The following is a 15,552-nucleotide window of genomic DNA, read 5'->3' as shown; positions in this document are numbered from 1 at the left end:
GATGTTTTGGGTTGAAACCCTTCTTCAGACCAGGGTCTGAAAATGGACCTCAACCGGATACATCGCCTATTCCTTTTCTTCAGAGATGCTGCCTGGTCTGCTGAGTTACTCCAGCATTTTGTGTCTTTGGCGTAAACTAGCATCTGCAGTTCCTTCCTATATAGAAGGCACGCAATAGGTGGATACAGGTGAATGGTCCTTGAATTGTCTCAAATAATACTAATTTTTTGCCAGAAGTTTGTTCAAGTCATTTAGAGCCTGTCAATGGTCTTTTGCTGTTCTAGGTCAGTTTGTGGACAGCAGCGCGTTTGGGGCCGCCCCCCTTCCCTGGAATATTATAGTGGAAATACCACAAATGTTTCAGAAGGACATCAAGAAAGTCCCAGTGCCACACTCTTCATCCATTAAGGTATTTTTCCTCTAAACCACATGCTGGAAAAACACATACTCGCTCACCAACTTCACAACTCCCTCATTTTGCCATGGAACTTTCCAATTTCCCCAAAATTGAAGATTGTAACATGTTTGGAGTTGATGTGTTAGACCACCACGGCGATAATTTTGGTGCCGTTATCAAATATATAATTGGGAATGCCTGCTTGAAATAGAGGGCTATTGTTGAAGTTGAAATCCACCTCAGTACAGATTCCCATTGAAAGATTGGCTGTGCAACGGTCACACCCTCCCTCTTTGTAAATGGAGTAAGAACAGATGGATGAGCTGACAGAAACGGAACCAACCTCAGTAATCAGTGGAGCCATGTTCTCAAATATTACACTTGTTCTCTACCATAAATCAAAATACTGAGAGCCTCCTGACTTTGAGAGTTGTGGGATAGAGCAAAGATGAATCATGTTTCTCTTTTCTCAGGGATGTCACGCATGCATGGCAATGGGTAGAAGCGCATGTACCAACTGCACTGCAACTGGACGGGTGAGCAATAAACTCCAGCTTCTCGTTTTCTCATCCGCACTTGCTTGGGGTTAATAGCACCCAATCATACATCCCCCATTGAGTTAATAGAGTTTCCACCTTACAGCTCCAATGACCTGGGTTCAATCCTTGCCTCCAATGCTGCCTGGGTGGCCTTTGAGCATTTATCCTGTGACTAAGTGGGATTCCTCCGGGTGCTCCAGTATTCACCCCTATCCCAAAGATTTGGTGGTCTGTGGGAGAATTGGTCACTGTAAAATGCCCCCTTTGTGTCGGTGAGTGGTGGAATCAGAGGGTGGGCGAGGGGGAGGGGTGGACAAGGGCGGTGGTTGAAATGAATGAGATGGGATTAGTATAGTTGAGTGCTTAGCAGCCAGCATGGGCGGTGAGCCGAAGGGCCTGTTGTGGCTTCACTCGTGGAAGCATGGGTCCTAGATTGACTCTTAAGCGCTAAAACCATACCAGCCACCCATGCTCTCATTTGTCCCTGCACTGTGTTTGGATGAGACTTGCTGAGCTTGTATTTGTATATCTCTGTTCCATGAAGGGGTTTTTCAGATTATCAAATCATAGAAACATTAGGGGCAAGGCATGGAGGTGAAATGGTAACTTGCTTAACCCCCTCTCTTATCTTTCTCACCCCCACTTTCACCACCTTCAGCCCAGAACATCTTGGAATTTGTTGTCTGGACCCGAGGGGTATTGGAAGTAGGAATGGAACCAAAGTTGACATTATTGGCGACTGTATTGCAGTACAAAGTTTCCAAAATTCCAGGCCCAAAACTGAAGAGGCATCATTGTACGCCATACCTGTGTGTGGATGGATGTACACACACCTTACTGACTCCTCTACCCTTAATGTAACTGTTGGATGCACTGTCTATGGTGGATATCTCCTGTCTGGCCTCCTCTTGCTTCACCACTTCAATGGCATTAAAAATAGTACAGACTCTTGTCAAGGTTATTTCATTAGGCCAGGAAAAGCGTCTGAGAAATAGCTCCCCTTATTCCACTTCCATGGTTTGATTGGACTTTAGCATCAAAGCAGAACTGCGGGGGGAAAAAAACCAGGAGATGCTCAAACCTGTCTGACCTCGTGGGGAAGAGATTGAAATGGAAGGCTAGGTCTATAAGGGGATAAGCTGTGGTGTTTCTGTTGCTTGCTTGTCTACATAGCAGTGATGCACCTTGCCGTCTGTTGGGTGACCTGTGAGGGTTACCGTCTCTTGTTCCGTGGATTGCTGCATATGAGACTAACACTGTTTTATGAATGCAGGTGAAATGCCCGTTTTGCAATGGTCGTGGATACAGGCTTGATGACAGATGCAATCCCTGCCACGGTACTGGGCTTAAACGGTAAGCATATTTGATCAGACGCGGCGCTGAATCAAGGAGACCGAAATAGTAAATGATGGAAACACTTAGCAGGTCAGGCAGCTTCTGTGGAGAGAGAAACAGATTTGAAGACCCATCATCAGAATCAAATCCAAGACACAATATAACCTGCCTCGGTGTGGGTATATAAGATAATTGAATTTGGTGTGCGGGGAAGCAATGCGAGCAACGTTAAAAGGATGGTGAGACCAGGAACCTTGCTATTTCCCTAAGCCACCACCTCCCACACTATCTCCAGTCGTTTGATAGCCATACAGCGTGGAAACAGAACCTTCGGCCCACCTTGCCCACACCAACCAACATATCCCATCTACACCAGTCCCACCTGCCTGCATTTGGCCCTTATCTCTCTAAACCTTTTCTATCCATTTACCTATCTGAATGTTTCCATTGCAATAATACCTGCCTCAACTATCCCCTCTGGCAGCTTGTTCCACCACTCTGTGTGGAAAGGATGGCCCCTCGGGTTCCTATTAAATCTATCCCCCTCGCCCTAATAGACAATAGGTGCAGGAGTAGGCCATTCGGCCCTTCGAGCCAGCACCACCATTCAATGTGATCATGGCTGATCATTCTCAATCAGTACCCCGTTCCTGCCTTCTCCCCATATCCCCGGACTCCACTATCCTTAATCACATGACCTCTAGTTCTCGATTCCCCTACTCTGGGCATCTACCCGATCTATTCCTCTCATGATTTTGTTCACCTCTGTAAGATCACTCCTCAACCTCTAGCACTCCAAGGAATAGAGTCCTAGCCTACTCAACCTCTCCTTGTAGCTCAGTCCCTACAGCTCGCCATTAGCACATTCATGTGCAAGTAACTCATTCATCACATATCAGTGGTGAATGCCGGGGTGTCTTCAGTGCAGTGCTGATGCATTCCCTCGAGCAGCAAAGTGGGTTACTTCTGTTTTTGAGTGTGAAATGGTCTTTCACACTCAGAAACAGAAAATGCTTAATGGTGGTGATTGTATTTGGAAATGAGTTGTGACCCGACCTGAAGAGTTAAAGTCAGCCCATGCGCTGGCGAAGTTAACTAAATTACTTACTCCATTGTGGTTATTGTTCTGGGCAATGCATAACAAGTTGGAGTTACAGGCCTGATGGGTGTGCCACTAACCCATTTTCCCAGTACTTCAATGAGAGCATTTTTTAATGGACAGATGTGGGATATTTCTTCTTCCTTTTGAGAATGGGGTCCAATTTACTCTTATTTCAGTTAAAGTTTAAGGCTGTGAAGCTGAATCACCTTCATTAACATTCTTTTAATCACAGATTAGGAGTGACCCGTGCTGGTGGATGTAGGTGACTATGTCGGTCCTGCCTTCATGTATTTACGCAGCATTCACTGGGAAATGAGCAGGAGTTATTGATGGATGCAGTTTAATTGATCCTGGCTGCTTGACTAAAAAGGAAACTGCTGGAAGAACACAGCAAGTCAGACAGAATCTGTGGAAGGAAATGGAAGGTAACATTTTGGGTTGGGACCCTTCAGACTGGAGTAGAGGGGAGATCTCTTATCTCCTTCACTTGTCACCTCCTGCCTTGGTTACTATCTTCACCATCCCTTCCCTACCTGATTCATCTGTCAATGAACCTCTCCTTACCTGGTTCCAACTACCACTTGCTAGTTCTTTCCCCATCCCTTCCTGTCACCTCCCTCTACCAGCAATCTCTCCTCTCCATCAGTCCAAAGAAGGGTCCAAACCAAAATGTGATCTATCCATTTCCCTCCACAAATGTTGCCTGACCTCCAGAGTTCTCGCAGCAGGTTACTTTTTACTCAAGATTCCAGCATCTGCAGTCTCTTTTGTCTCCGCTTTGATGCTGGCTCTTGTTGGTCCTCAGCTGTACTTTGTGTTCCGGATGTGGTACAAAACCCTGTGAGACATGTGAACAAAGCGGACAGCTCATGATGTACATCCAGCTAACAGTCAAGTGGTAAGCTCAGCCTTCATAATGTACTGCGCAGTTAGATGGTAATATTGGATGGGAGGCTGGGCCACTTACTGCTGTTTCTGCCATTTGGATGCGGTATCTCTCCATACACAGTGCCCAGACCGCGGTTTGTGACAGAATTGTCCACGTATGCACAATTTTTCAATATATTTTCACACCATGGCGGTGATGATCATTGTGAGAAGATCGTTTAGGTAATAAAGGAGATGGGGAGAGGATAGTGGAGAAAAAAGGAATGTGAAAGATGGGGGGTGGATTTTGTTGGTTGTATATTTCTGGTGAAATTATCGTGTAATTTGGGCGAGAGTGGGGTGGGAAACGGTTGCCATAGAAATGTTTTAAACTCGTGAGATCAAATGGAAGAGTATCACAGTGAGTACAGCCACTGCCCTTTGGCACCAGTGTCCCAGGTTCAATCCTGATTCCCAATGCTGTCTGAATGGAGTTTGCATGTTCTGCTTGCAAAAGCAGGTGTTTCAGTTTCCCCTCACATCCCATAGACGTACGGGTTGGCTGGTTAATTAGCCACTGTAACTTACCTCTGGAATGTTCATAGAGTAATACAGCACGAAAACAGGCCCTTTGGCCCAACTCATCCATGCTAACCAAGATACTCCAATCTAAACTAGTCCCAATTGGCCCATAGCCCCCTAAACCGTTCCTATCCATATCCAAATGTCTTTCAAATGCTGTTACAGTTCTTGCCACAACTACCTCCTCAGGCAACTTGTACCATATACTGTGTTGTTGAGTAGTTGAATCTCAGGGGAGTTGAAGGGAATGAGGGTAGAATGAGGCCAGAGGTTGTTGGGAGAGCTGATAAAAGTATATAAAACTATGAGAGGCATAGATAGAATAGACAGTCAGAACCTTTTTCCGAGCAGAGAAAAATCAAATACTAGAGGGCATAGCTTTAAGGAGAGAGGGGCAATGTTTAAAGAAGATGTGCGGGGCATGGTGGTTGAGGCAGATCAATAGTGGCATTTAAGAAACATTTAGATAGGCATTTATTCACAAAATGCTGGAGTAACTCAGCAGGACAGGCAGCATCTCAGGAGAGAAGGAATGGGTCGAGACCCTTCTTCAGACTGATGTCAGGGGGGCGGGACAAAGGAAGGATATAGGTGGAGACAGGAAGATAGAGGGAGATCTGGGAAGGGGGAGGGGAAGAGAGGGACAGAGGAACTATCTAAAGTTGGAGAAGTCGATGTTCATACCACTGGGCTGCAAGCTGCCCAGGCGAAATATGAGGTGCTGTTCCTCCAATTTCTGGTGGGCCTCACTATGGCACTGGAGGAGGCCCATGACAGAAAGGGCAGACTGGGAATGAGAGGGGGAGTTGAAGTGCTCGGCCACCGGGAGATCAGTTTGGCCAACGCGGACCGAGCGCAGGTGTTGAGCGAAGCGATCGCCGAGCCTGCGTTTGGTTTCGCCGATGTAAATAAGTTGACATCTGGAGCAGCGGATGCAATAGATGAGGTTGGAGGAGGTGCAGGTGAACCTCTGTCTCACCTGGAAAGACTGTTTGGGTCCTTGGATGGAGTTGAGGGGGGAGGTAAAGGGACAGGTGTTGCATCTTGTGCGGTTGCAGGGGAAAGTGCCCGCGGATGGGCTGGTTTGGGTAGGAAGGGACGAGTGGACCAGGGAGTTACGGAGGGAACGGTCTCTGCGGAACGCAGAAAGGGGAGGGGATGGGAAGATATGGCCAGTGGTGGGGTCCCGTTGTAGGTAACGGAAATGTTGGCGGATGATTTGTTGTATTTAGATAGGCATGTGGATACACAGGGAATGGAGGGATATGGTTGATGTGCAGGTAGATAAGGGATGTTCATGGCATCATGTTTGTCATCACAGACATTGCAAGCTGAAGGGTCTGTTCTTGTGCTGTACTGTTCTACGTTCTATATGCACTTGGAAAACTATCACCTTTCTAAACATTTTTTATTTTGCAATACAATGGAGCCTAAACTTTATGTCCTGGCTCCTGTGATTCGGTTTGCAGAACATGCTCATACTTCTCGGCCATTCCTTCTGGGAAGGAAAAAAAGTTGTGAAAACTCAAAACAAAAAACTCGCTACATTTCTTCAGCAGTTTGCCTTTTGTACACAAACATTGAACCTTTATGAGTTTAGCATTCCGTCATGGCTTGATCCGTTACAGGAGTAGAACTCTATTGTAATGCATGCTCGTTTAAGGATAAGATTTATTACTGGTGCATTAAGCACCCAGTGTGTAGTGAGCTCCATTTCAAATCGATTTGTAAAAACGGAGCTTCTGCAATTATGCATCAAAAGAATTTGTGATTTGATTTTTCTTCTCTCTTCCTTGATCAGGAAAAATAACATTAATGAATACATTGCTGACCGACATATCGGACTTTCTTTAGAACTTTATAATACAATGATTGGGCAGAACATCTTAACCGATGAACAGCCCATGGTAAGAAAGAGAATCTTCTTTAAAACGCTACTTTGATAAAAGGATTAGGTAATCCTCGCGTAATCTTAATGCATCAGTTAGTGGGACTGGAGGCCATGATGGGGGCAGATTAATGGAGAGGCCTTTTGGAACAGCGAAATATGAGGTGCTGTCCCTCCAATTTGAGTTTAGCCTCGCTCCGACAAATTAGAGAAACAGACCCTCATATTTCACTTGAGCAGCCTTTTTAAACGTTGTGATAGTACCTGCCTAAACTACTTTATCCGGCAGCTCATTCCACATACCTACCACCCATTGTGTAAAAAAAATGTTACAAATAATCTGTGGATCACAGTGGGCCGCACAGTTTTACAACGGTCGAGTTGCTGCCTTAAAGCGCCAACCAATTCTGACTATTGGTGCTGTCTGTAGAGTTTGTACGTTTTTTTTTGTGACTGTGGGTTTTCTCCGGGTGTTCTGTTTTCCTCAAAAGACGTACAGGTTTGTAGGTTAATTGGCTTTGGTAAAATTGTAAATTGTTCCTAGTGTGTAGGATAGTGCTATGGAAGGGGTGATTGCTGGTCAATAGACAATAGACAATAGGTGCAGGAGTAGGCCATTCAGCCCTTCGAGCCAGCACCGCCATTCAATGCGATCATGGCTGATCACTATCAATCAGTACCCCGTTCCTGCCTTCTCCCCATACCCCCTCACTCCGCTATCCTTAAGAGCTCTATCCAGCTCTCTCTTGAAAGCATCCAACGAACTGGCCTCCACTGCCTTCTGAGGCAGAGAATTCCACACCTTCACCACCCTCTGACTGAAAAAGTTCTTCCTCATCTCCGTTCTAAATGGCCTACCCCTTATTCTCAAACTGTGGCCCCTTGTTCTGGACTCCCCCAACATTGGGAACATGTTATCTGCCTCTAATGTGTCCAATCCCCTAATTATCTTATATGTTTCAATAAGATCCCCCCTCATCCTTCTAAATTCCAGTGTATACAAGCCCAATCGCTCCAGCCTTTCAACATACGACAGTCCCGCCATTCCGGGAATTAATCTAGTGAACCTACGCTGCACGCCCTCCATAGCAAGAATATCCTTCCTCAAATTTGGAGACCAAAACTGCACACAGTACTCCAGGTGCGGTCTCACCGGGGCCCGGTACAACTGTAGAAGGACCTCTTTGCTCCTATACTCAACTCCTCTTGTTACGAAGGCCAACATTCCATTGGCTTTCTTCACTGCCTGCTGAACCTGCATGCTTCCTTTCATTGACTGATGCACTAGGACACCCAGATCTCGTTGAACTCCCCCTCCTCCTAACTTGACACCATTCAGATAATAATCTGCCTTTCTATTCTTACTTCCAAAGTGAATAACCTCACACTTATCTACATTAAACTGCATCTGCCATGTATCCGCCCACTCACACAACCTGTCCAGGTCACCCTGCAGCCTTATTGCATCTTCCTCACAATTCACACTACCCCCCCAACTTAGTATCATCTGCAAATTTGCTAATGGTACTTTTAATCCCTTCGTCTAAGTCATTAATGTATATCGTAAATAGCTGGGGTCCCAGCACCGAACCTTGCGGTACCCCACTGGTCACTGCCTGCCATTCCGAAAGGGACCCATTTATCCCCACTCTTTGCTTTCTGTCTGTTAACCAATTTTCTATCCATGTCAGTACCCTACCCCCAATACCATGTGCCCTAATTTTGCCCACTAATCTCCTATGTGGGACCTTGTCGAAGGCTTTCTGAAAGTCGAGGTACACCACATCCACTGACTCTCCCTTGTCAATTTTCCTAGTTACATCCTCAAAAAATTCCAGTAGATTTGTCAAGCATGATTTCCCCTTCGTAAATCCATGCTGACTCGGAACGATCCCGTTACTGCTATCCAAATGCTCAGCAATTTCGTCTTTTATAATTGACTCCAGCATTTTCCCCACCACTGATGTCAGACTAACTGGTCTATAATTACCCGTTTTCTCTCTCCCTCCTTTCTTAAAAAGTGGGATAACATTTGCTATTCTCCAATCCACAGGAACTGATCCTGAATCTATAGAACATTGAAAAATGATCTCCAATGCTTCCACTATTTCTAGAGCCACCTCCTTAAGTACTCTGGGATGCAGACCATCAGGCCCTGGGGATTTATCAGCCTTCAGTCCCATCAGTCTACCCAAAACCATTTCCTGCCTAATGTGGATTTCCTTCAGTTCCTCCATCACCCTAGGTTCTCCAGCCCCTAGAACATTTGGGAGATTGTGTGTATCTTCCTCAGTGAAGACAGATCCAAAGTAACGGTTTAACTCGTCTGCCATTTCTTTGTTCCCCATAATAAATTCCCCTGCTTCTGTCTTCAAGGGACCCACATTTGCCTTGACTATTTTTTTCCTCTTCACGTACCTAAAAAAACTTTTGCTATCCTCCTTTATATTATTGGCTAGTTTACCCTCGTACCTCATCTTTTCTCCTCGTATTGCCTTTTTAGTTAACTTTTGTTGCTCTTTAAAAGAGTCCCAATCCTCTGTCTTCCCACTCTTCTTTGCTATGTTATACTTCCTCTCCTTAATTTTTATGCTGTCCCTGACTTCCCTTGTCAGCCACAGGTGTCTCTTACTCCCCTTAGAGTCTTTCCACCTCTTTGGAATAAATTGATCCTGCAACCTCTGCATTATTCCCAGGAATACCTGCCATTGCTGTTCTACCGTCTTCCCTGCTAGGGCCTCCTTCCAATCAATTTTGGCCAGCTCCCGCCTCATGCCTCTGTAATCCCCTTTGCTATACTGTAATACCGACACTTCCGATTTTCCCTTCTGCCTTTCCATTTGCAGAGTAAAACTTATCATGTTGTGATCACTGCCTCCTAATGGCTCTTTTACCTCTAGTCCCCTTATCAGATCAGGATCATTACACAACACTAAATCCAGAATTGCCTTCTCCCTGGTAGGCTCCAGTACAAGCTGTTCTAAGAATCCATCTCGAAGGCACTCTACAAACTCTCTTTCCTGGGGTCCATTTCCAACCTGATTTTCCCAGTCTACCTGCATGTTGAAATCTCCCATAACCACCGTAGCATTACATTTTTGACACGCCAATTTTATCTCCTGATTTAACTTGCACCCTAAGTCGAGGCTACTGTTTGGGGGCCTATAGATAACTCCCATTAGGGTCTTTTTACCCTTACAATTTCTCATTTCTATCCATACTGATTCAACATCTCCTGATTCTATGTCACCCCTTGCAAGGGAATGAATATCATTCCTTACCATCAGAGCAACCCCACCCCCTCTGCCCACCTGTCTGTCTTTTCTATACGTTGTGTACCCCTGAATATTCAGTTCCCAGCCCTGGTCCTCTTGTAGCCATGTCTCAGTGATCCCTACAACATCATACTTGCCCATGACTAACTGAGCCTCAAGCTCATCCACTTTATTTTTTATACTACGCGCATTTAAGTACAACACTTTAACTTCTGTATTTACCTCCCCTCTCACATCGTTCACAATTGGCCCTGCCCTTAATTTCTTTTCCGCTCTAGAACTTCTGTTCCCATTCTTCCGAGAGTCTTTTGCAATATCTCCTGTATTCCCTTTTACCTCATCTTCATATTCACAATTTGTTAACCCCTCCCCCCCACTACTTAGTTTAAAGCCACAGGTGTCACACTAGCAAACCTGCCTGCCAGAATGTTTGTCCCCCTGCTGTTAAGATGCAACCCGTCCCTTTTGTACAAGTCACCCCTAGCCCAGAAGAGATCCCAGTGGTCCAGAAATCTAAATCCCTGCTCTCTGCACCAGTCCCTCAGCCATAAATTCATACCCTCTATCTCTCTGTTCCTGGCCTCACCAGCACGAGGTACCGGTAGCAGTCCAGAGATAACTACCTTCGACGTCCTACTTCTCAGCGTTTTTCCCAACTCTCTAAACTCCCGCTGTAGCACCTCCTTCCTCTTCCGCCCGACGTCATTCGTGCCCACGTGCACAACGACTTCAGGTTGATCGCCTTCCCTCGCTAGGATTTTCTGAAGCCGGTCTGTGATGTGTTGAACCCTGGCACCAGGGAGGCAACAGACCATCCTCAAGTCCCTCCTGCTGCCACAGAATCTTCTGTCCGTCCCTCGGACTATGGAGTCACCGACCACTACGGCTCTTCCAGACTTCGGTCTCCCCTGTCGTGTATCCTTGCCAACAGGTCCGCCACTCGGACTGGAAACGTCTTCTGCCCCGACAGTTCCCAAGAGGGTATACCTATTTGCAATAGGCACAGCCACTGGGGTCTCCTGTAGTCCACGTCCACTCCCCCCGGAAACAGTCTCCCACCTTCGCTCGACCTGGACCCTTGGCGTGACAGCCTCACAATAGGTCCTGTCGAGGAAACTCTCGCATTCCCGGATGGCCCTGAGGTCATCCAACTGCCTCTCCAACTCCACCACACGTCCCTTCAGGAGCTGCACCTGGACACAGTTCTTGCAGGTGTAGCTCCCAGAAGCTCCCGCGACGTCCCTGTCTTCCCACATCCTGCAGGAAACACACCGCACCAACTTTTCCGCCATCACCTTGTGCCTATAACCAGCTCTGGCTTAAAACAATGGTATCCTCCTCACCTCAGCCTCCTCGCCGAAGACTCGCAGCCAAAGACTCGCACTTTTCTCACTGGGCTGCACCTGAACAGGGCTGCACCCTTTTGTGAGCCTTGCTTATATCACCAATTTAAATTGCCTGATTGTCCAATTTACCTGACTTCTCACTTAAACTGCCTGTTGAACTGTGATTAGCACTTACTTTACTGCTCAGCCAACGGGCGTCCTTGCTCTGCTCCCGGACTTTTCAAATTGACTACTACTTCCTTTTGGCGCTCTTTTTAAACTGCCTGTTGAACTGTGATTAGCACTTACTTTACTGCTCAGCCAACGGGCGTCCTTGCTCTGCTCCCGGACTTTTCAAATTGACTTGGTGGTAGGCGCGGATTCCGCTGATCGGCATGGACTCCGTTTCTTAAGGGGGACTTGAATGTGTTTTCAAAGCAAAACTGATAGATCATCAAAGTGAATTTGATAATTGAAAAATTGGGTCAAATCTTGAGGGACAGAATTAGGCAGTGAATGTTTCCGTGGTAAACTACACATTCTGATTTTGAATCATGTGTTTCACATTCTGGACTGACATGTTGCTTTGTGATTGAGCCATAGGTCAGTCCCATAGTGGCGTTTCCAGAAATTCAGATCAGTCAGGCCTCCCAGAAGCTCATCCAGGAGCACCGACAGCAGCTGACAAGAACATCTCTCATCATCCAGCAGGTGAGTTCCTGGTCGGGCCTGGAACAGGCAGTAATGTATCGCATGTTCGTCAGGCACATTTGTATGCAGAGCTGAAGATGGTATTTGAGTTTTATGATGAGTTGCCCAGATTTAGGTAGTCTGACACTGCTTCATGGAATCATTTATACATCACAGCACTGAAGGATATATCTTGGGAGCATCAAATCCATCACAGCTCTTCAATCCAGCCATTCGCCGTCTCAGCCCTTTCTCTGTAGTCCTGCACAGTATCATCCGTCAAGCAGATGCCCAGTGTAGTTTAGAGATACAGCGCGAAAACAAATCTGTACACTTTTGGAGTGTGGGAGGAAACCGAAGATCTCAGAGAAAACCCACGCGGTCACGGGGGAGAATGTACAAACTCCGTACAGACAGCACCCGTAGTCAGGATGGAACCCGGTTCTCCGGCGCTACAAGCATTATAGGGCAGCAACTCTGCCGCTATGCCACTGTGCCAGTTCCCCTTTGCCACTGTGCCAGTTCCCCTTTGAAAGCCTGAAAACATTTCATTTCTTCCGCCCTTACAGCCAGAGAGCACCAAGTCACAGTCACTGCATTAAAACATCCCTCTGTTGTCTTAAATCTCTGTTCCCTGATCTTTGAAACAAATTTATATGGTAACAATTCGCCTCTACTGACCCTATCTCAAACATGTCTCCAACATATCTCCTCTGGACTTTCCTTGCTCCAAGAAGTGTGTGCCCAGCTTCCTCAGTCTAACCTTGCAGCAGAAGGTCCCTCGTTTAGTTTAGTTTAGAGATGTAGTGTGGAAACGGGCCCTTCGGCCCACCGAGTCTGCACTGACCAGCGATTCCTGCTCATTAACACTGTACACACTAGGGACAATTTTACATTTTATACCAAGCTAATTAACCTATAAACCTGTATGTCTTTGGAGCGTGGGAGGAAACCAAAGATCTCGGAGAAAACCCACGCAGGTCACGAGAAGAACGTGCAAACTCCGTACAGACAGTACCCATAGTCAGGATCAAACCCGGGTCTCTGACACTGTAAGGCAGTAGCTCTACCGCTGCTCCACTGTGCCACCCACCTCTGAAACAATTCAAGTGAATCATTTCTGCACCCTCTCTGGACCCTTCACCTCTCCTTTGGCTCAGTACAATAAGTATGATATCTGTGATTTGTACTGAACAAAGTCTTTACAAGCATTTTTAATTGGTGCAATAATAGTCGGTGCAACCAGGCCTTAGACAGACAATCCCACTCTAAATCTCACCACCACCCTCTCCGGTGAAGCCAGCCTTAAAATTGGTCCACTTTCCACTCTCTCCTCATGTTGCTGTTCAGGGTATTAATATTGTTTACTGTCCCTGCTGTCACAACTTGGGATATTTTGCAATATTAAAGGTCCTGCATGAGTAAGTTGCTGTTAATTGCACCTTGATTTGGTTCAGTAAAGACACAAGGGAACGATAAATGCGGGGTTATGAAAAAAAAATACTAAGTGCTGGAGTAACTCAGCAGGTCAGGCAGCATCTCTGGACAACATGGACAGTTGACAGTCTGGGTCAGATGCTCCTTCCGACTGAGTCTGAAGAATGAGAAACCAAACATTGGCATGGTGGCGCAGCGGTAGAATTGCTGCCTTACAGCGAATGCAGCACCGGAGATCAGGGATCGATCCCGACTATGGGTGCTGTCTGTACGGAGTTTGTACGTTCTCCCCATGACCTGCGTGGGTTTTCTCCGAATTCTTCAGTCTCCTCCCACACTACAAAGGCGTACAGGTTTGTAGGTTAATTAGCTTGGTAAATGTAAAAATTGTCCCCAATGTGTGTAGGATCGTGTTAATATGCGGGGAACACTGGTCGACGCAGACCCGGTGGGCCGAAGAGCCTGTTTCCGCGCTGTATCTCTAAACTAAACTTAAACTAAACAAACCCGGACCTTAATTATAGCCTTAAAGTTTGACTAAATTGAGTTTTCTTTCATTTTTGGCAGCGTCAAACAATTGAGTTCGTTCCAGTCACTCAGGTATACTACGAGTGGAAAGAAAAAGAATACCATTACTTCACATGCGGCATTGACAACAAAGTGCATGCCCCGGACTACCCGGCCAAGTGTTGCTGCACCATTCTCTGAGATGTCATTCCATCAAAACTGCTCACCCAAGGCCTATGATCCGCCATCTGAGCACAAAGCCACAAAAGCCCTGATCAAACTCTGCACTTTCCTGTTGAGTTAACTCCACTAAGATTAGCTGAGTTGTCCCTTGTCAAAGGATCGAAATATGTCAACAAATATCACATTGATTATCCAATCCATTGAGTTCCAGATCAGGATTGGTCCTGGTTCAATCCTTGATCAGCCACTGATGGATTGGACACCACGATGAGTTTACAGTAAAGGGATAGGGAGGGACTGGTACAGTCAGGCAGAGGGGAGAGAATGAAATGGGCAGAGGGAGAGGCTGAGAAACACAGATGAACAGAAAAACAGAGACAAAGAAATTGAGAGAGACACCAGGAAACAGATTGAGAAACAGCCCCGTTGGCCAAACTATCCATACCATTCAAGAGGCCACTCAGCTAGTCCTATTTGCTTGCATTCATATCCCTCTAAATATTTCCTATCCGGATACCTGGCCAAATATATTTTAAATGTTGTTACAGTATCATCCTCAACCAGTTCCTCTGGTTCATTCCACATACCCACTGCATCTTTGAAATAGTTGCCTCTTTGGTTCCTGTTAAATCTTTCTCCTCTCAGCTTAAATATATGTCCTCCAGTTTTTGATTCCCCAACTTTGGAAAAAGGTCTTGTCACTATATTTCACATTTATGTTTTTTACATATTTTTTTCACCCAAGTAATTTTGGATAATTCTGTATGTTCAGCTTTGCCTGAACACCTTCAACTAACAAAGTTTTAACAAAAACCAGTCCAGCATTTTAAAAGCATAAATCCACCAAACCATGATACCTGTTTTTTAAAATACGTTTAGAAAATGACCCAACCTATGAACCTTGCACACGTTTTTAAACACCAGTGTGCCTGCCGAGAAACTAAATGCTGATATCTTTTCTAACACTAATCGGACATTTGAGATATCAACACCGTACTGTTTTCAACTTGTCTGGGAGCGAAAACTTTTAACGGCCCTGCAGTGCGCAATGGTAGGATTGGAAATCAATGTACTGAGAAGAACATCGACTGCTCAACTCTTTAAAGTAGCCTTTTGATACCAATATCATCAAAAGATCATCAATAATAACGTAATTGGTATAAATCCTTTGAGCTTATAAACAGTATTTTATTTACTCCATGTTATCTCGGACACCTTGGTATAATTGTAGGAGTTCTTTTGTAATTATAAAATTGTGGAGAGAAGTCATGAATGGGTCAGATCGACTTTATTTTTTCTTACTTATACGAGACATCATTTTTAAACAAATGTTTATTGAGCTGCATCTTTTTAAAGAATTATCACTTTAGTTTTAATTAACCCTGATTTATGTATCTGATAATTGGTGAGATTATTAAAATAGCT

The 15,552-nt window shown here is 45.5% G+C and overlaps 1 protein-coding gene across 1 annotated transcript in view; it reads left to right on the top strand.

Annotated features, from left to right (window-relative positions):
• LOC144601890 (protein SSUH2 homolog) overlaps window positions 1-15,552 on the top strand; it is a 30,831-nt gene extending 15,279 nt beyond the window's left edge. The window contains exons 7-13 of the mRNA XM_078414414.1: window positions 285-409; window positions 871-933; window positions 2,210-2,289; window positions 4,179-4,271; window positions 6,624-6,729; window positions 11,914-12,021; window positions 14,005-15,552. Coding sequence (XP_078270540.1) covers window positions 285-409; window positions 871-933; window positions 2,210-2,289; window positions 4,179-4,271; window positions 6,624-6,729; window positions 11,914-12,021; window positions 14,005-14,145 — 716 coding nt within the window. The 3' untranslated portion in view covers window positions 14,146-15,552. The remainder of the gene's footprint in view (window positions 1-284; window positions 410-870; window positions 934-2,209; window positions 2,290-4,178; window positions 4,272-6,623; window positions 6,730-11,913; window positions 12,022-14,004) is intronic.

The sequence above is a fragment of the Rhinoraja longicauda genome, chromosome 17 (assembly GCF_053455715.1).
Source record: "Rhinoraja longicauda isolate Sanriku21f chromosome 17, sRhiLon1.1, whole genome shotgun sequence".
Taxonomy (NCBI): Eukaryota; Metazoa; Chordata; class Chondrichthyes; order Rajiformes; family Arhynchobatidae; genus Rhinoraja; species Rhinoraja longicauda.
The sequence above is the reverse complement of the archived record's forward strand: the minus strand, read 5'-3'. Positions and strand labels throughout refer to the sequence as shown.